This window comes from Leptodactylus fuscus, chromosome 8 (assembly GCF_031893055.1).
Source record: "Leptodactylus fuscus isolate aLepFus1 chromosome 8, aLepFus1.hap2, whole genome shotgun sequence".
In the NCBI taxonomy this organism is placed as follows: domain Eukaryota; kingdom Metazoa; phylum Chordata; class Amphibia; order Anura; family Leptodactylidae; genus Leptodactylus; species Leptodactylus fuscus.
Window position 1 is genome coordinate 90691958 of NC_134272.1, and position 21072 is coordinate 90713029.

General features: G+C 45.9%; 1 protein-coding gene across 10 annotated transcripts in view; it reads left to right on the top strand.

Moving 5' to 3' along the window:
• The window catches only part of TNS1 (tensin 1), a 144144-nt gene that overhangs the window by 101931 nt on the left and 21141 nt on the right, over positions 1-21072 (top strand). For 5 of the 10 annotated variants that reach the window (XM_075284669.1, XM_075284663.1, XM_075284661.1 and 2 more), the window contains 4 exons: positions 3049-4764; positions 11718-11807; positions 17313-17512; positions 17894-17969. In XM_075284669.1, the coding sequence (XP_075140770.1) occupies positions 3049-4764; positions 11718-11807; positions 17313-17512; positions 17894-17969 (2082 nt within the window). The remainder of the gene's footprint in view (positions 1-3048; positions 4765-11717; positions 11808-17312; positions 17513-17893; positions 17970-21072) is intronic. The other 5 variants (XM_075284670.1, XM_075284667.1, XM_075284668.1 and 2 more) reach the window with 2 other exon arrangements.

The following is a 21072-nucleotide window of genomic DNA, read 5'->3' on the forward strand; positions in this document are numbered from 1 at the left end:
ATGGCTTTGACTTTTATGTAGAAAAAAGTCATTAAATATTCTAAACCTTGATCAGTCAGTGATCGGGAAAGCTGGGTGAGCACCAATATGGCTCTTACAAGGGAAAGGGAAATCTGCTCATATAGGGCAAGATAAGGAGAACGTGGATGTAATGCAGCATAACTAGCCATTCAGGAGTGTGGGAAAGCTGGGTGAGCACCAATATGGCAAGAGTCCTGAAAGGGAAATCTGCTCATATAGGGCAAGATAAGGAGAAGGGGGATGTAATGCAGTATAACTAGCCATTCAGGAGTGTGGGAAAGCTGGGTGATAACCAATATAACTGTCACCGCTGCTCCTATAAGAGTTGCCATCCAGTTTTCCAAATTTCTAAGAGGCAAATCTTCCCAGATATGCAAAATGAAGGTGATTGGGAAATGCAAATGACCATTCAGGAGTGTGAGAAAGCTGGGTCAAACCTCAGTTTTATCTGTAATGATAGCTATATTACATCTCACCCATCTTTCCCCAGAGCAGATAAAACCAAGTACTTAGTGCAGTCTGGCAGCGTATCGGGGCGCTGCGTGCGCTGTAGTCACGTCCTGTTATCCTGGTTCTGGCGCTCTTGAATAAATACAGATAGGGCAGAAGCAAACACCCGAGTCCGGCCACTATTGTTATACCGCCACGTGCAATCTCTGGGAGGAATACCAGGCCAAAATGTGAGGTTAATAAGGAGTTGTCACTACCCCGCCCTCTCCCCATAGTCACCCTTTAATCCCCATCCAGTGGGTTAAACTTCTAAACCTCCACCTTTATGATTTATGTTATTTAGCATCCAAAGTTCTTTGCTGATATATTCATATCTTTACATCTTTATTTTTCTGATACAGAGCTCCAAACCCCCTGCATAGCTATAGAGATCATGATGCAATTCTCTCTGCCTGCAGCCTCCACTGGGGGGAGCTCAGGAGCTTACTGCATACTAGGTTATCATTCAGCCCTACTTATAAAGAATAGGCTCCCCCTAGTGGTGGCTGCAGGCAGTGAGAATTTTTGGTGCATCTTTTTTAATATTTTATTGAACATGTTTAATGTGAGAAATTGAAGAAACTGCACCAAAAACTGCATTCAACCTTGGAGGATTTTGAGCGTCTTGACTTGAATTATACATTGATCAATCATTGTACCCCAAAACTTGGTCCACAATACTAAATAGAGACTGGCTATGCAAGGGGACACCAGACTGGTCGTCCTTGGTCTCCACTGGGTCCCTGTGTTGGTTTGGGGGTGTGGGGGCTCCGCGCTGCAGGTCCATGCACTGATTCCCTATACTATTTGCATGACGACATCGCAGTGTAGTTGTCAGGTTTGTCACGTGCCCCTTGTTGTCTGACTCTAGACACTATAAGCCTCTTGATCTCCTCTCGTACCTGGGGGCGCAGGATTATTTGCCGCCTCTGTTGATTGAGTCATTCCGCGCCCGCTGACAAATCCTCTCATACTTTTGCAATGTGTACATGATAGTGTTGGCACCGTGAGGTCATTTGGGAGGGACGTTTTGATGCCATTTCATTTTTTTTTTTTCACACCTCCACCCCCGAAAACATGGTGTGAATCAGTCCGAGAAGATCTTCCCAGAGGGTATAAATATATCCGCTCCTCTGACAGTACACCCCAGAGAGCAGGGTGTGGCCCGGGACTCGCTGCAAAACAACACACCGCGTCCAGGAGCCACGGTGCAGAGATACAAAGTCACTGTGACGTCCGGGGCGGGAGGCAAACGCCACCGTATGCTGCATAGGACTGGAGTTTCCAGCTGCTGCCTCCGACAGGCGCTATTTGAGGTTTACAGTAGAGCGCTGCATCTATTTTGGAGAGATCTACTAATACAGAAGCATGTAGTATAGGCATTTACCAGGCAGGGTGTCATTGCTGAAGAATCAGGGGAACTGCTGCAAATAGCCCTATATATGTACAGTATTTATATCTAGACAATCTGTAAACCTGTAGAGGATTCTTCCGGGTGATCATCTCATGGTTTCTGACCAATGAAATTCTGTTAAAATGTTTCAAAAAGTTCTCAGTTGTGTCTAAAATTATTGCAACATCTAGGGGGCAACCATATTTTGGAACCTGGGTGCAATGTAGCAGAGATGGCAATTAGGGATGTAGCCGTGTAGAAGTCATATTGGATCCATAGTGCCTAAGGTAGCCCAAAAATCACTGTGCCACATAAGAGTAATATAAAGGCCCATTAAGGGGTTATGGACTGCTGCAAATTTTGCATTGGGGCCAAGGAGCTTGAGGCTATGACTGTGGTCATCCTTGGTCTCTAATATCTGAATAATCAGGGTGAAGTCTATTGCGTTACCCATTAGGGTAGATCTGCAAAAGGGGACCCTATGAAGAAGCCTTGGCATGGATGTAGAGAGATGATGGCAGTAGTATCTCTAGAACATTTCCACATAGACTCCTTGACCTTGAATAAACAGGACAACATTGTCCATCTCTGGTTTCACAGATCAATTCAGTTTGTTGTAAATGTGCAGTGGAGAGTTTAACGTCCCCAGCGAGGCTGAATCTCTACTAGATAAATGTTGCACCTCCGGGAGATCTCTCGAGATCATAACCCGTTCCTGAGACTCTTAATCCAGTTAGCGGTGTCGGCCGGGGATCGATTACCATATGTTTTCATCCAGCTTTCCAAAACTCCATTACCCGATGCATTAAAATGCGTCAGCGTATGGAGTCCCAGTCTAATCGTGGCCGGATAAAGTGCTTGGATCGGGGACAGGTTCCTGTGGGATTGAAGTGAAGGCGCTCAGATGAACAATTATAGAAGATTTATGAGCTGATCTTGGTTGCGATGGGGGCTTTATTGCCTTCGTGCTGCCATAGGAGTTGTTATCAGGCTTAGCGGTTTCGTTGAAAAGACTTTTTGGCTGTGGAGAGTCTCGCTGGGTCCTCTAATAGTTCCTGGCTGAGCAGAACCTATAGATGGAGGTATGGATGCCTCACTCCTCTGGATACATAAGTGCTAATAGTTCTTTTTGTCTTCTCTTGCAGCAGAAGTCGGGCACACTCAAGGACCTCTGGACGGCAGCTTGTACGCCAGAGTGAAAAAGAAAGACTCCACCAACGGGAGTACCAGCACGGTCAACGCCAGTGGTATCCCTCTGTCCGCTGCCCCCAATCATATTGAACATACCTTATCGGTGAGCAGCGATTCGGGCAATTCTACAGCTTCAACCAAGACTGACAAAACAGATGAGCAAGTGGCCAATGCTGCCTCTAACCAAGGGTTGACGCCCGAGGAAAAGCAAGAGCTGGAAAGGCTTCTCGTTGGCTTTGGCTTAGACTCTGATGCACAGATGCACAACTTAAACCCTGGCACATCAGTCGCAGGAGCGATGCTGCATGTGGTGCCGGCACAGGTTCACATCAACGGGACTAGCATGTCCCCACCAGCGGAAAGGGAGACGGACATCCTCGATGATGATCTACCCAACCATGATGGACACAGTGTTGGAAGTCTGGGTACACTGTCCTCTTTTGATGGCACCCCACATGTCAATGAAACTGGCTACCATCAATCTCCGCATATGAACATGTCCAATGGTCCAGCCACCATTAATGGCATAGAGAAGCTGCATAAGCATGGCTACCTTGGCAAGGAGACCATGATCAATGGTGGATATCCATATAACAACCAGAACATCTTAAAAAACACACCTTCTCCTTATTCTCAAGATGTTGGGAATCAGATAAGACCTTCGGTATCTGCTCAAGATAATCTGTCCTCTTACCAAGTCAACCAACCAGCAATATCCAGCTGGGGACAACCCCAACCAGACCCCGTAACACAAAAGCACTTATACTATTATGACCCCAATGGGATGTTCCGCTCTCAATCCTTCACAAATGCAGAACCGGGAAAGTATGAGCCCGGGTCACAGCTGCCTCAAGCACCAGCCAGAAGTGTAAGCAGCAGAGAAGCCGTCCAGAGGGGTCTCAACTCATGGCAGCAAGGTGGAAGCCGACCACCCTCCCGTCAGCAAGAGGAGAACCAAACGGTGATCCCAACTTCCCAGCCAAGCACTTTTCAGACTCTTCCCCAAAGCCATAGCATCCCCGAGTTTCCCGCCACGGCCTCCCAGAAGGAGATCGAGCAGTCGATCGAAGCACTTAACATGCTAATGTTGGACCTTGATCCTTCATTCTCACAGATGCACAAGTCACAGAGTGTACCTGTCGCCCCAAAAGAGGACAGAACTATGCCGGCAATGGGGTCACTGTCTGCCCAACCAGCGCTGGGTATGTACAGCCAGCTGTCTCCACAGGTGGCATCTCAAAGACCAAACCATGCATATGGGCTCACCTCCACCGGCAGCCTACCCTCCGCTCCTGTTAGCCAGGCTCATACGCCTGTTGAACCAGCGCCAAGGTCTTATTCAGCTGAACCCATGAGGCCACCGGAGACAGTCAGAGCCCTGAATGAGTACAGGGAGCCATATTCATCTGGAACCTATTCTCCTTATAGCTATCAGACCCCACAGGCTCCCTCAACTCTAGTGAGAAGTTACAGCTATGGGACTAGCGGAACTACTCCGCCATCGTCTATCCCACCACTCTCTGCTTTTATGCAGAACAGCCCCCAGCAAACTACTGTATCGTCCCCGGTCCCTCCTGCAGTCACCACCCAACCCCAAGTCCAAGCCCGGGATCCCCCTGAGGAGGACGAGAACTACAATCTGGAAGGACTCGTAGCCCACAGAATTGCAGGTAACTAACATTTATCTTGTATATGTAGTATAGAGATTACTGAGCACTGATTGATGACCACAAAGGGTTAAATAAAGATCCGATCTGCCCCTTCTAGTGATGTGACCAGTATAGAGATGATGAGATGTTATGCTCTGCTTTAGTCTGATTTTGGTTACTTGAGTGCAGGACCTTTTATGGCCTCTAGATGGTGCTTGCAGTTTTGGGGCTCCAAATCTTCTTTTACGGACTATTGCAACTTTTACAAAGTTGCAACTTCGAGTTCCTGGACCCCAATGCAAAATCTGTAGTGGCCCCCCATCTACCATGTGCCATTGGGTCCCATCAGGGGGTCGTCCCAGGTCAGGAGAACTGTTACGAGGACCTGCCCTGTCTTGCATTACTCTGTAATACTTCATTTGCCCTCTGGGGGCACTGCAGGAATATTGAGCACTATAGGGTTCCCCATGGATTATAGTTGATCGCTGGCGGTTCTTCCAGGGGAGAACTTTGTGATCAGCTTATTGTTAAGGGAACTTTTAAAAAGTAGGGATTGTCCAAAGGGAAGAATCCCTTTAAGGACTTGGTTAGTGAATATAAAACATGAAAAAACAAAAATACTGCTCACGAGTGATGGAAGACCCCTCGTGTCCTCACCCCACCCTCTGCGCCCCCTGGTAACCAACATCATTTGTCATGCACACAATGTTATAGTTACTGAATGCCCAGGGTAAATATTTGCACGGTCGGTATACAGAACGTGGTCATTACAGACCATGTTTGGAATTCACTGACCACAGGACAACGTGTGGCCAACCTCACATTCCAGCCACCGCCATACTGGGCTGCTAGCCGGCCGTAGTACTGCAGCGTGACTGAGTCACTCCGACATCTACACATACCTGTGGCTTGCCCTGAAGGACTACCAAGCCAAAGAATAAGAGGGCTACTGATGACACGGACACGTGTGGGGGTGCAAATGTATCAGGACTGAAAATAATAGAAGAAAACTTATAACTGGTGAGGAAGGGAAGGGGTTAATGCACATGTAAGCTCCGCGGGTTCCCACTGAAGGATTCAAGATGATGTTTGAAGACAAAAACCTAGACCAGGGCCAATGTTGGCAAATTTCAGGGGGGGGGGGGGGGGGGGGCACATACTTTTCCATAAAGTTGAGCCCCATGAAATAGAACTAGTTGATAGTTTGTAGATTTCTTTTAAAGATTTTTGTTGCGACAGTGACACCTGCAGGCCACGTAAGATGCTGCACTCAATAAAGATAAATCATCCTGTGGAAGAGCATAACTATAAAAATGTATAAATTGTGTCTGAAGGTGCGAATAAAAGATGTGTAGTGCGGGGATAGGGGGGGTCACTTACTTTAGAAATGAATGATTCCCTTGCCTGTAAGCATCTCCAGACAGACGATGACAGATTTAGAGGGAACGCTCTGTATGTGCCCCATTGTTCGGCATGTTTGGAATGTGACAGATCAGCAGCAGACGAAGCCTCGGATATTTCCCTCTCTATTTAGCTGGACATATATATATATACTGCATATACACCCGCCATCCCTCACACTGACACAGGATACAGGAGGATCAGTTACACCAAATATAAATTACCGCCATTGTCATGTCACATGTTCTTAACCAGATGGACAGAAAAATGGGGAAAGATAAATTTCACAAGATTTTTTTGACTTTTTCATGATCAGGGCTGGAGAGACCTAGAAGATACATAAAAGCTATAAATACAGGCAGCAAAGCGCTGCCCAAATAATACCGCCATGCAGTTGCCAGTATAATATGGCCATATAGAGCCCACCAATCTCATATTACTGTATACAGCCCACATAATACCGCTATATAGTTATCACCATAATATTGCCACATACAGTCTCCAGTATAATATTGCCATATAGAGCCCACCAATATCATATTACTGTATACAGCCCACATAATACTGCTATATAGTTATCACCCTAATATTGTCATATACAGTCACCAGTATAATATTGCCATATATAGCCCACATAATACCGCTCTATACTTATAAATATAATATTGTCCTATACAGCCCATCAATATAATATATACATATACAGAACACATGATACTGCCATATAGTTAACACCCTAATATTGTCAGTCATCAGTATAATGTTGCCATGTAATGTTCACATAATACCACTCTATAGTTACCAATATACTGTAATATTGCCATATACAGTTTGCAGAGTACTGCCATGAAATTGAAATATAATATTGTCATCTGCAGAACACATAATGCTGCCATATAGTGACCACCATATTATTGTCATAGACATCACTATAATATTGCCATATACAGTTTGCAGATTACTGCCATATATTTGCAATATAATATTTCCATATACAGCCCCGCTAATACTATACAGTGCCCATATAAAGCAATTCTATAATAATGCAATCACATTTCCAAATAATACCGCCATACACTGTTACTGAATATTGGGTGAGCTTAGTTTGCTGTTCCAGCCTACAGAGGTCTAAACATTGGCTAATTTGATTCCTCTAAACACTGACCCTGCCGGGTCTCTAGAATGGGTGTGAATACATATGCAACAAGCTATGACAGGGACGCGGCTGCCATATTACCCATATTTTAGAAGTTTGGGTCACCGACCCCCTCATTCCCAAGGGTGGTAGTGAGAGGCAAGGGACACCGTGAGTCCTAGTCTAACGATAGGCTGTCCATACTAGAGACTGGATAACCCTTCTAAATGTTGGGTGTTGCCTCCTATTGCTACTCCACCATGTCTGGAGTGCGCAGCCTTCATGTAATTATTATTCCTGTTGTTATAGGGACTGAGTCTCAAACCCAGAGCCAAGCGAATGTCTTGTTCCCTACAAGGACTGCGCACGTTGTCTTCTTACATCTTACAGCCCATTTAGGTGATTCCCTAGGAAGGTTCCTCCTCAATGTGCTGAAGAGACCAAATAAGGCGGAAACTGCTCTGAACACTGATCGGCCTCCCCCCCCCCCCCCCAATATATACAAAGGGTCTCCATTCTGAATATCTAAAACAAAAATACAATAAAAATTCCTTCCCCAGATTGAGCTAAAACCAAGGACATGATACGAGCGACGTCCTTATAAAGAATCAAAAGTGAAACATTTTTACAAATTTTGCAGAATTGTAAAGATTTTCTCTCATCTTAGTGGTGACATCTGTTGTCAATGGATAAGACCATGAATGTAGAAAGTTTCTGATCTCAACCCAACCATGATGTCCTTATTGTGGTCAGGTTATCTTCTCATACATGTAGTGTCCTCCTGATAACCAGCCATGATGTCCTTATTGTGGTCAGGTTATCTTCTCATACATGTAGTGTCCTCCTGATAACCAACCATGATGTCCTTATTGTGGTCAGGTTATCTTCTCATACATGTAGTGTCCTCCTGATAACCAGCCATGATGTCCTTATTGTGGTCAGGTTATCTTCTCATACATGTAGTGTCCTCCTGATAACCAGCCATGATGTCCTTATTGTGGTCAGGTTATCTTCTCATACATGTAGTGTCCTCCTGATAACCAGCCATGATGTCCTTATTGTGGTCAGGTTATCTTCTCATACATGTAGTGTCCCCTCCTGATAACCAGCCATGATGTCCTTATTGTGGACAGGTTATCTTCTCATACATGTAGTGTCCTCCTGATAACCAGCCATGATGTCCTTATTGTGGTCGGGTTATCTTCTCATACATGTAGTGTCCTCCTGATAACCAGCCATGATGTCCTTATTGTGGTCGGGTTATCTTCTCATACATGTAATGTCCCCTCCTGATAACCAGCCATGATGTCCTTATTGTGGTCAGGTTATCTTCTCATACATGTAGTGTCCTCCTGATAACCAGCCATGATGTCCTTATTGTGGTCAGGTTATCTTCTCATACATGTAGTGTCCTCCTGATAACCAGCCATGATGTCCTTATTGTGGTCGGGTTATCTTCTCATACATGTAGTGTCCTCCTGATAACCAGCCATGATGTCCTTATTGTGGTCAGGTTATCTTCTCATACATGTAGTGTCTTCCTGATAACCAGCCATGATGTCCTTATTGTGGTCGGGTTATCTTCTCATACATGTAATGTCCCCTCCTGATAACCAGCCATGATGTCCTTATTGTGGTCAGGTTATCTTCTCATACATGTAGTGTCCTCCTGATAACCAGCCATGATGTCCTTATTGTGGTCGGGTTATCTTCTCATACATGTAATGTCCCCTCCTGATAACCAGCCATGATGTCCTTATTGTGGTCAGGTTATCTTCTCATACATGTAGTGTCCTCCTGATAACCAGCCATGATGTCCTTATTGTGGTCGGGATAGCTTCTCATACATGTAGTGTCCTCCTGATAACCAGCCATGATGTTCTTATTGTGGTCAGGTTATCTTCTCATACATGTAGTGTCCTCCTGATAACCAGCCATGATGTCCTTATTGTGGTCGGGTTATCTTCTCATACATGTAGTGTCCTCCTGATAACCAGCCATGATGTCCTTATTGTGGTCGGGTTATCTTCTCATACATGTAGTGTCTTCCTGATAACCAGCCATGATGTCCTTATTGTGGTCGGGTTATCTTCTCATACATGTAATGTCCCCTCCTGATAACCAGCCATGATGTCCTTATTGTGGTCAGGTTATCTTCTCATACATGTAGTGTCCTCCTGATAACCAGCCATGATGTCCTTATTGTGGTCGGGTTATCTTCTCATACTTGTAGTGTCCTTCTGATAACCAGCCATGATGTCCTTATTGTGGTTGGGTTATCTTCTCATACATGTAGTGTCTTCCTGATAACCAGCCATGATGTCCTTATTGTGGTCGGGTTATCTTCTCATACTTGTAGTGTCCTTCTGATAACCAGCCATGATGTCCTTATTGTGGTCAGGTTATCTTCTCATACATGTAGTGTCCTCCTGATAACCAGCCATGATGTTCTTATTGTGGTCAGGTTATCTTCTCATACATGTAGTGTCCTCCTGATAACCAGCCATGATGTCCTTATTGTGGTCAGGTTATCTTCTCATACATGTAGTGTCCTTCTGATAACCAGCCATGATGTCCTTATTGTGGTTGGGTTATCTTCTCATACATGTAGTCCCCTCCTGATAACCAGCCATGATGTCCTTATTGTGGTCGGGATAGCTTCTCATACATGTAGTGTCCTCCTGATAACCAGCCATGATGATGATGATTTGCTCAGATGTTTCGCTTTTAATTGTCTTCAAATTTATAACCTAAAAAACCCTAATTTAATTTTCTACAACTTTTAACGAATAAAACTAACATTGTTACATCACGTCATAAAGGGTTTCAGAAAAAATAATTTCCCTTTAAATCCCATCCAAGATGGCGGTAGACTAGACTGGTATATATTATATATACATCCACTTCACCAATGCAAACCATTACTTTCATTGCTTTTTCGCTTTTGCACAATGATGATTTAATGAGTTAGGATAATGCAGATCTTTACCTGCAACCCCTTGACAAGCTCAGCTCTGCTACCTCTGTGTACACACGTATACTATGTATACACAGACAGTCCTCTATATCCTTTGCACTTCCAGGCTGCGGCTTTTAGAAGGAACATTATTCCCACCGCTATTCCCTTGTGCTCGGCTCCTTCTGTATGTTCTGGCCTGTGGCAGGGATGACAGATTCTCCCCAGATCTTGTGGTTAGTCAGGGGGCATCTGGGGGCGCTGACCTCACCCCGTGTAATAGGGAATGTAACACAACATCTCTATCGGCTCCTTCCAGGGATAAAATGTCTTTATATGGGAATTTTCCTAGCAGACATTGGAACAAATACCTTGTTGTAATGTTGGAGGTTTCCTCGAGGTGGTGGCGGGCATATTCATTGCTCCTGTGGGCATTCAGGAAGACATCCGTGCCAGCTCCAGTGTTATTGTGGAGGGGGGGTATACTGCGCAAATTCACTAACCCCCTCACCCACACAAACCACGACACGTTGCAATACAATCCTGCAATTCTTTTGGCACCCATTCCTACCATAGGTCATGGTTCCTTGTTGGGTGCTGAATGCTCTTCATAGGTATATGTGGCATCTATAGGGGATAATGGAGTTGCAGTGCGGTCGGTTGTTGCATGCAAAGCTCCATTATTTACTATGGGAGGACCATAAACTAGATTATATGGCAATGACACATCCAATGGACAAATAAATGATTAAAAAATACATTTTACCTCCCTATTGTAATCCTAAATTGGTGGATCACAGGGAATAGATGGCCATATGACCTTGTCCCTAGTCCTGGTATTGGTTACATCTATTGCACCCCTATCAATGGGATGCAAGTGGTATGACCCTTGGGCTGATGAGAAAGTGGAATGGTCTCTTTACCTTTAGAGCAATCTGTATGGCACATTCAGTGTGTAAGGTCCTGGCAGGGTACTAGATATGTCTTTATAATAATGTCTCCTTATAGAGTTGTATAACCACAATGGTGCCTATGGAGTTCAGGGCATGGATTATATAGTGATCATCTTTGTGGCTCCGGGGGCATGGATTATATAAAGAGTGATCCCTCTTTGTGGCTCTGGGTGATTGGAGCCATTCCTATGGCACTATTGATGGAAGGTCCTGGCAGGGTACTAGATACATGTCTATAGAAATGAATTCCGTCCACTGACCATACCAGTTACATTGCGTGTCAGTATCATTTATGTATTTTGTATATTGATGCATTGATTTTTGTTTTCCTCCCTATTGGCTGTCTGCACTGACCTCCATATCATGACTCTCCGCCATCATCTAACCATTCTGTTTCCTTTCTCCATTTGTTCTGTGTTGTTCCTGTTTTTTTTTTGTTTCTTCTTCTCTTCTCGGGGATTCTCCTGCTCCGATCATTTCCCCTCCTTTTCTCATCCATGATCCTGACCCCTTCATCAAAATCTCCCAGAATACAACAGCAAACTCCGGAATATCCGCAAAAGTATGAACACCCCTCATACACCCACGCTTCAGCGCCAGCGCTCCTTCACTTTCTCTGGTTTGTTCTGTCCGCTCTCTCCTTTTCCATTACGCATGGTGTGTTCTAGTACCAAGGTTCCTCCAGGTGGAGAGGTTTGTGTGTTGCTACAGCAGCAGGGCCAGATTAGTATCCGAGCACCAGGTGCAGGGCCCCCCTAAGTTCTAAGGGCCCCTAATCATGTGAGGTACAGGTAAGGTCAATGACACCAAGACCAAGAGTGCTAGGGCTCAACCAGTCTGCTAAATTGGTAAGGACAGGCCATCTTACCTTTTGCTTGGGGGCCCCTAAACTGACAAAGTCCAAAAGGCAAGATGTCCAGATGTCTCTGTCACATTTGATATGGAAGGTCCTGGCAGGGTACTAGATAAATGTCTTTAAAAAGCAATGTGCCATTTTGGGTTGTATAACCTTTATGGTGCCTATGGAGTTCTGGACATGTGTCTATAACCCAATGAAAAAGTGGAATGTCCCTCTCTCTATAGGAAGCATCTCAGTGTGAAAGGTCCTGGCAGGGTACTAATCCCAGGTAAGGTCAATAACTAGGGCTTAGAGCTTATACCTTTAGTAGGCATTGACAATCAGCCAGCAAGGTCAGTTTACTAAACTGGTAGGGACTGGGCGCCATACCTGTACCCTGGGTGACCTTAATCTGGCCCTGTCCACCAGGCTGTATGTGCTCCACACGCTTCAGAATAATGCGCAGTCAATGGTCCAGCCAGTGACTAATATGGTGGATGAGATGGACTTGGGGGGACTCTGATGTGTTCTCTTTGCTTATTTCTGAAGGCATGGGGCGTGTGGGGTGTGAACTGATGCTTCTAACCATGAAGTTTATGAGCTGGCAGATCGCACGGGGCGGGGTGCTTGTCTTTCATGCATTTTCTATTATGTGGCTCTGTTTACAACATCTGTGTTGGAATTCACTGCTTTGTGATTGAACGAATGCGCCAAAACCTTCAAAGCAAAGTCTTCTAATGTTACGAAATGTGTTGGGGAGACGTCTTATGTAAAACGGCCTCCTTAGAATGGATCCTAGTGACCTGGGATAGGATCCTATTCCTATAGCCATGGAAAGGTAAGATGGTAGAATCCGCCTCCGCTACAATGTATCACACATGGACTTATCGGATTCCGCCATATATTATACACACTGGCCATCTGATTTGAGAGGACCACCCCTAGACGATCACTTCTCAGTGGAATTTTGGGTGGTCGTCTCAAAGAATTTTAACTATATAGGAATGTACCATAGAGCAAATGTGTGATAAGCAGGGGTTAATTCACCTGTTTAGGACCATCATCTACTAAGCTGTGCTTTGAACCCCCTACAAAGAGTGTCTCTCCCTCTGGAGGACCCGGCACATCCAAGCATTACATGGTCAACCTAGCGATTTCAATAGGAACATGTAATACTTAATATTTCCTGTGGGGGCACTGCAGGAAAACAGAACAGCTGATTCCTGAACTTCTACAGTCCATTTATCATCAGGAGATTTTCCAAAATGAACAACCCATTTAAGGAAATATTCCCAGAATGCCTTTAGTATGTGTAAACCTGCGCCCTGTTTATAGGGCCCCCCCTCTGGTGAGTGTACTGTATTACACCCTCTGCAGCTGTAATAGATGTTTTCTATTATTTATCACTGTAACCTTGTAGCTTTAGTTTGGGGGGTCCAGACCCTACACAGCTTTGGCGCTCTGTCAAGGAGCCCATCTTGATGCCATATGTGACTAATAAACCATCACACATATACAACCTTGTTTCAGATATTTAGAAGATGCATCTGCAGCGCATCCTCCACGTACGGGCAAGAATTATCTGCTTGTTTCTAGACTGGGGTCAGCTGAGGCAAAGGCATAGAAGACTGACAGCTATTATATAGGACCTTAGAGCCTCCTATTAGGTTACTTGCAGTACCCCTACTTGCCAGTCATGGTAGTGGCGCTGTTTATGGTCAGTCTGTAAGTTGCCTGCCTTTGTAGAAGACATGTATTGGCTCAAGACCTCACATCCCATATAAGTAGTGTACAATGATATCATTGCTGTAGGATCTGCTGCGGGGATCACAGGTTGTAAGAAGTCACATTCCCCGCAGCAGACCCTCCTCGCTGTGTACAAGTTTTCGTTTCACCCTTGGCTGGGGAACAATACTTATTTTGATCTTGGAGAAGTGGAGAATTTGCACTTGGCTTTGCGAAGACTCATGTTAAGACAGAGAACTCTTCGCGGGGTTGGGCCGGTCAAGACTTGCAGATCATTAAAAATGTTCAAGGCTTCCGCCCCCATTAGGAAGGGGTGAGATTGGGAAATGATACTATACACAGGTGATCCTGTGCCCAAAATATGCCCATCGCCCTCCATTTCTCACCCACTGAGCCCTTTAAAGGAATTCCAGATTGCAACATCTTTGTAGGACAGTTATCCTGATCCTCCTGGTTCACGAATAGAATGACAGAGCTACAGTAAAGACTGATGAGAACACAAGCTTTCCTGCCCTGTCTTAGCAATACATGTATGCTACCCAGATGGAATAACTATTAAATCCTAGAGTGTTTGTTACAATGTATCAGTGCAGACAATCCTCTGGTAAGTCCTGAACAAGGCCTAGCTGCACTGAAACATTGTAACAATCTGCTACAGTTTAGCAGGACAGCGCCAGTAAATGGAAGAAGGACAGTGTCAGTAAATGGAAGCGTTCATTGTATACCCATCCTGACCCTCGTCCTGTTCATGTAAGCGAGTTTGTTACAATGTATCATTCTGGACAATCCTCTGTGAGCTTTACAAAGCAGCAGGAACTTCAGGTTAACAGTTTTACCTGCTGTGAAACATTGTAACAAACTGCAACAGTTTGAGCAGGACAATGTCAGTAAATGGAGGGGGCAACACAGCGGCTCAGTGGTTAGCACTGCAGCCTTGCAGCGCTGGAGTCCTGGGTTCGAATCCCATCAGGAACAACATCCGCAAGGAGTTTGTATGTTCTCCCCGTGTTTGCGTCTATTTCTTCCCATTCTACAAAGACAGACTGATAGGAAAATAAATGTACATTGTGATCCCTATATGGGGCGCACAATCTACAAAAAATAAAAAGTCAGTAAATGGAAGCGTTCAGAGACTAAAAACTAATTCTGACCCTATCCCTGAGGGTTTGTTACAGTGTATCAGCCTGGCCATTCCTTTGCTGCTGTTGTTTTGCTTAGCTCATGATCTTCCTCCTGCCTTGAACACTGATACATTGTAACAAACCACAGTCTTTAAGTCTCGATGGAAACAAGAATGTTTCTGGTCACTGACAGCAGGCAATGTCAGCAATGGTGAGGAATTGAGACGCAAATTCTATTAAAGGCGAATTCTGAGATTCCAGGGCCATGGAGGGTTAACTGCTGTAATAACTTTCCGCTATCTCCCATCCGCTCGCTGACATTTTCGTGCCTCAGCCCCACAATCTTCCATCTCCACTTATCTTGCAATCTCCCCTTTTCCTGCCAGCGTCCCCCCTCTCCCCCAGGAGCAGGGCCCCATCACTATGGCATTAAGGAACACCCCCGGATGACATTCTCTCCCATTCATTCCAAGGGCTCTGGAAATGCCACATTATTATTCAGCAGCCTTGGCCCTCGGGGTCCATGTAATCGTCCTCTGCTCCCGATGAGTTGCCCATAGCCCGGCCCACGATAGATCAAGTAATGATAGGAAAACATGGAGCAAACGAGGGACCAGGGACAAGTTGGACATATCCACCAGGGCTCACTAGAGATTGGGTTAAGTAGTGCAGTCTATTGGAAAGACTCTTTATTCATTGCATTTTATTATATGAGGCAAGGAACAGGATAGACCTGAAATACTCTGTGCTGCTGCTGCTGCTGCTATCAGCCCATCTTGGAATGCACACTGTGAGTCTCTATGGCCTGTCCAATATATAATGCTACGAGTACAAAACGTGTTCTAAATGTTTGCATCTATCTAACCCATATGGCAGGATTACATGGTGGGTGGGTGGGCGGGTCTGGTGCCTTGGATCATTGTACTCGGGAGGTCTCAGTTTATGCCCAGTGCTAGCCATTTCTCATAGCCACTGGCTTATATGGGTCCTGTGGGGTCATTAAGAAAGATAACGATGGGGCCCCCTATGATGATGGCTAGTGCTGCTCAGGATAGAAGGGCCGGGCCATATTTGCCCCCCACTCTCTTCTAATCATGATCACTGCACCAATGTGGCCGGGAGTCCTTCACTAAAGCAGAGGATGGGGCTAACCTAAGCGGGGGCCCCTCCATCCAAAGGCCCCTAAGTGGGTGCCTGGGCTTCTTCTACAGTATATACACCCTTGTGTAGGAGAACCTTGGCCAGCAGAGGCGAGGAGCATCCCGTGCCCACCGCCACCGCTGATACTTTGTTATTATGTTTTTAGTCCTTTATTATGTTTTGCTAGGAAACCGCTGGGAAACTTTTTCGGAAAGCGCAGTTTGTTTTTTTTTCCTTGTGAGCTGAAACGATAACACTGATTTCATTGTGAGCCGATTTGATATTATTGGAAAGGAATGCGGCCCCTCCCCATAGTGGTCTCCTCCGAGAGCGAGCCGCTTGTGGGTGCAGTTACTTATTGTTTCTAAAACTTCTTCACAAGTTTGTGTTTCCGACAGAACTTTTCCCGGTAGAAACCACAATGGGTGATGACCAGACACCTGATCCAACAAGAATGTGGTCAGAGAAGGTCCATGGGGCCAAAATACATTGCAGAATGTAGATTGTCCAGAGGGTTAGAAGACCTGCACAAGGATCTGATCATAAAAGATCCAGGGGCAGAAGACACTTACAAGAATGTGGTCATAGAAGGGCAAGGTGGGGGTGCGGAAAACACAAACGCCCCAACATGTTTCTGGTTATGTGTGTGAACTGCCATCTAAAGGGGTTGTCCACGTTGACCTGCTTCTCACAGGTGGTCCCACTGCTAGGACCTCCAACAGTCCGATGCTTAACCTGGTCAGTGGCTGTCCATGTCAATGTGCCGGGTCCTCCAATCTGTGCAGTACCTGTACACTCCGGGGGGCCTGCAATAGGGGCCCCTCTATTATCTTCATAGTAAGGAGGAGTCCATGACGGATAATACCTTTCAGGCTCGGCCAGATCTGCCATCCCATGGACCCCACCAGATCTGCCATCCCATGGACCCCACCAGATCTGCCATACCATGGACCCCACCAGATCTGCCATACTATGGACCCCACCAGATCTGCCATACCATGGACCCCACCAGATCTGCCATACCATGGACCCCACCAGATCTGCCATACCATGGACCCCACCAGTGCCCAATGACTTCTGACGGGATCTGTCGGGTTCTGTCATTGCTGTTCTACCTTCAGGGTTCTCGGCCTCTGCGCTACCCCCTCCCTTGTAATCTGTATAATGTATAATCTTGGCAGAATTAGGATTTTCTTGCATGTAGAGAGAACCTAACCCTCACAAATGTGAGACCGAACTCCACGATTTGGGGCAGTGGTGACTCTTTTGCATTTTGTAGGTGTGCAGACCCGCGACAAGACCCCGGACGAGATTGTATGCGTAACCCGCAGGAGGACGACCAGCGAGGGGCAATATGAAGAAAACACAGCCGACCCCATCTCTCCCACCAGTCCCACCAAGGTGCGCTCCCCTGTACGATGCGTCTCCCCAGAAGTCTTCAACACCATCGCAGCCAATCCAGGAGGGCGACCAAAGGAGGTATTGCTACTGATTGTATCTGATCCAGGGAAAGCTGGGTATTGTCATCACTAATATAGTGGGGCCATTTTGGCCTGGTTATGCAATGTGGTGACCCCAAGTCCTTTTATTTCACGACTAGGAATATTTGCCATTTACTTCTCCAGGAAAGCTGTGTGACAACTCTTATGGGAGCTCTTGGGGCAGCCATATTGGTCATCACCCAGCTTTCTAGAAGTAGGATATATCTAAGAAAAAATGTTATTGTATTTTAATCATTTGGCTCAAGGACGGACATGATGGGGGATTTGGGGGTAATTTTAAAACTTCTTTTGAAAAGCAGAAATTATGTAAATTTGTTTCTGTTTTTTTGGGATTTACTTAATTTTCTGGTATTTTCAGCCTCATCTACACAGCTACAAGGAAGCCTTTGAAGAGATGGATATCCCACCCCCAGCCATAAGCCCAACAGGCACAGGTATGTCAGCGTATAGTCACCTGCATAGACTATATACCTATATACAGTGTGTCGGAGTGGAGCTCGCCCTCCAATCAAATGCGTTTGTCAGGTCACTCTGGGTAGAACGGATACATTGTATCATATTACATCCAATTCCTGACAGGGCGGAGCTTTAGTGTTCTGTACGTTCAGGAGATCCGCCCCCCTGAGACCCCGCTCTAGTCATCCCTTCTGCTGGTAGTGTTCCTTTAAGACGTCGTCTTTCCAAAATTCGATCTGTTCATCTTTCTTCTTCATCCAATTCCCTCATTAGATTTTCATTTCCTTCTGATTCCAGACCGTCTTTATTGCTTCTCCAGGGCCAAGAATATGTTCTTGATTGTAGTTTGATGGCTCAGCAGCGGCAGATTGTATCATCATCCTCATCATCCTCAGTGATGATATATCCACATGACAATATAATGGCTCCGCCCTCCAACATAACACGTTTCTTACCTCCGTTCTAAAACTTGGTTTAAAGGGGAATCCCGCCATAAAACCTCATATTCATTGTAGAGGTCAGGGGTCAGCCACCTTTTTGGCTCTATCGCTTTTGGAGACTACAACTCCCAGCAAGCTCCATTCACTTCTATCAGAGAACAGACAAGAGCATGTACATGCTGGGAGTTGTAGTTTTGCAACAGCTGGAGTGCTGAGGGTTAATGATTCCTGGTCTAGATCAGAGCAGTGAGAATTGTTTGCTTGCATTTAGTGAAGAGTTCTGACATTTCCTTATATAGAATGGCGCCACCTGGTGTTCAGAGTGTATAGTCATGTGCATGGCCACCTATTGAGCTGAGTGCTGGTGGACGCACATGCTCAGCCACTCTCTCCAATAGGAATATCTCCCTGCCCTGATTGTAGGGGTGGAGCAGAGACAAGACTCCTTCTATGGGGGAGTAAGGGGCTATCATGGCAGAGGGGGAAGGAGATGGACCGTGCCATGCAGTGATAAGGGGGAATCATGGAATCGAAAATGACTGTCTAACAACATTTTAGGACATTTGATGTGCAAATAATTCATGGGATCAACCATTTAGCTAAGCGATAACTGAATTTATAATCCTCCATGTAAATGTGCATTAGATGTAGCAGAGCTGGATGTGTTCCATGTGACCTGCAGGCTTTCCAAGGCTCCTTGTTGTACAGGTTGCTCTTACTTTGTTGTACTTTCTGATGACTGATACAACCCACAGTCCACTGCTCCGAGGTGTAAGGGCACGTTCACATCTGCGTCCTTTTGTCCGTTCTTCTAGTCCAGGGGTAGGGAACCTTCGGCTCTCCAGCTGCTGTGAAACTACAACTCCCAACATGTTCCATTCACTTCCATGGGAGTTCCAAGAACAGCAGAGCAGTATGCATGCTGGGAGTTGTAGTTCTGCAACAGCTGGAGAGCCGAAGGTTCCCTACCCCTGTTCTAGTCCATTGCAGCAGGAGAAGAACATAAAAATGGTCCATCATGTAGGAAGTTTTTGGCACAACTGTGACTCAGATGCAGATGTGAACATAGTCTAAGCCAATCCGATTCCTCCTCACCATAGAGAAGCTGCAGCTGCTTCTCCCTCCTGTCTTACCCCAGACTGACTTTTTAGTAACAGAGCTCTTGCAGGTTGGGGAACAGAAGCAAATAGCCAGAAGGTGAGGGGGATGACACGTCCCCTCCTAAACTATGCTATAAGTATCAAATAGGGAATTATGAAAAAAGCAACAATGTATCAATAAATGTCCTTTAAATACAGATTTGGAATCCGATTTCCATATGCTGTGGTCTGCTGCTCTCTGTTATCAGCCATTGTAGGATGGGGAGAGGCTTCTATCATAGTCCAGAAAGTTTCCAGGTCATTGCAAGCACTAATAGGGATATGCCGCCATATTGCAGGGTGCACATCCCAGGGGAGGATTCTACAAGTATAATGGCTGCATATTACTGCCCCATTGAATGGGAAGAACTCTCCCTAGACTGACCAGTAGGGGGCCACACTGAGCAGTGGTAAAGTTTTTGTAACATTGACGTTCTCCATAAAGAAAGGCGCCCTTCATGTGTCAGAGTGACCGCCATAAATCTGCGCAGACATGTAATACAGATGAGAGCACTGTACACGAGAGCCCGTCGTACGCTGAGAGGGCGAGAAGAGGGCGAGTTCTCTCCGAATCTCCCTGAGTGGGGACTGGAAACATTCCTGAGGCTGAATAACAGTGTCATTGTGTCAGGAAACAGCAGAATGTTTGGACTCAGCCCCTTCTTCCATGTAACATCCATCTTCATAATCGCTCGGCGTTCTCTTCTCTACAATTGGCCTATTAAGGGCAGCGGGGCGATGGCGAATCCTCCAGAACAAGTGTTCTCTGTCACACGAGTGCTCTCCGTACCCTGCACTCTATGTATATAGCCGTATACACACCCCTGTATACACATAGTGGGGCCCAGTCTGTGGCCTGTAGCAGAGCTGACACTTGACACATTGATAACAGTCCGCTAAGCCCAAGACACATCAACAATGAAACGCGTTGTCACAGACCGGGACACAACCTGGAAAAGATAGGACTCCAGTCATTTCACATATGTGCTGGGTCCTATAGATCTGTGGGGGAAGGGACGTGACTGACAACCATTGGGAACATGACGGTATCCAAGGAGGCTGACATTTTTTTTACTCTATGCTTTTTTCTTTCAGTTTAGACATAAATGTGAATTTACTTCTCATCCATTTTTGATAGTCAGACCACTAAGATTTAGCAGCTAGAGAGACGGGGGAGAGCTGCTGCTGAGGCCAGTTACCTTACAGGCAGGCAGGACTGAGCAGGTGAAGAGGGGAGGGGCTAATGCCAGACAGCACTGAGGAGATGAAGAGGGGAGGGGCTAATGCCAGACAGCACTGAGGAGATGAAGAGGGGAGGGGCTAATGCCAGACAGCACTGAGGAGATGAAGAGGGGAGGGGCTAATGCCAGACAGCACTGAGGAGATGAAGAGGGGAGGGGCTAATGCCAGACAGCACTGAGGAGATGAAGAGGGGAGGGGCTAATGCCAGACAGCACTGAGGAGATGAAGAGGGGAGGGGCTAAAGTCAGACAGGTCTGAGC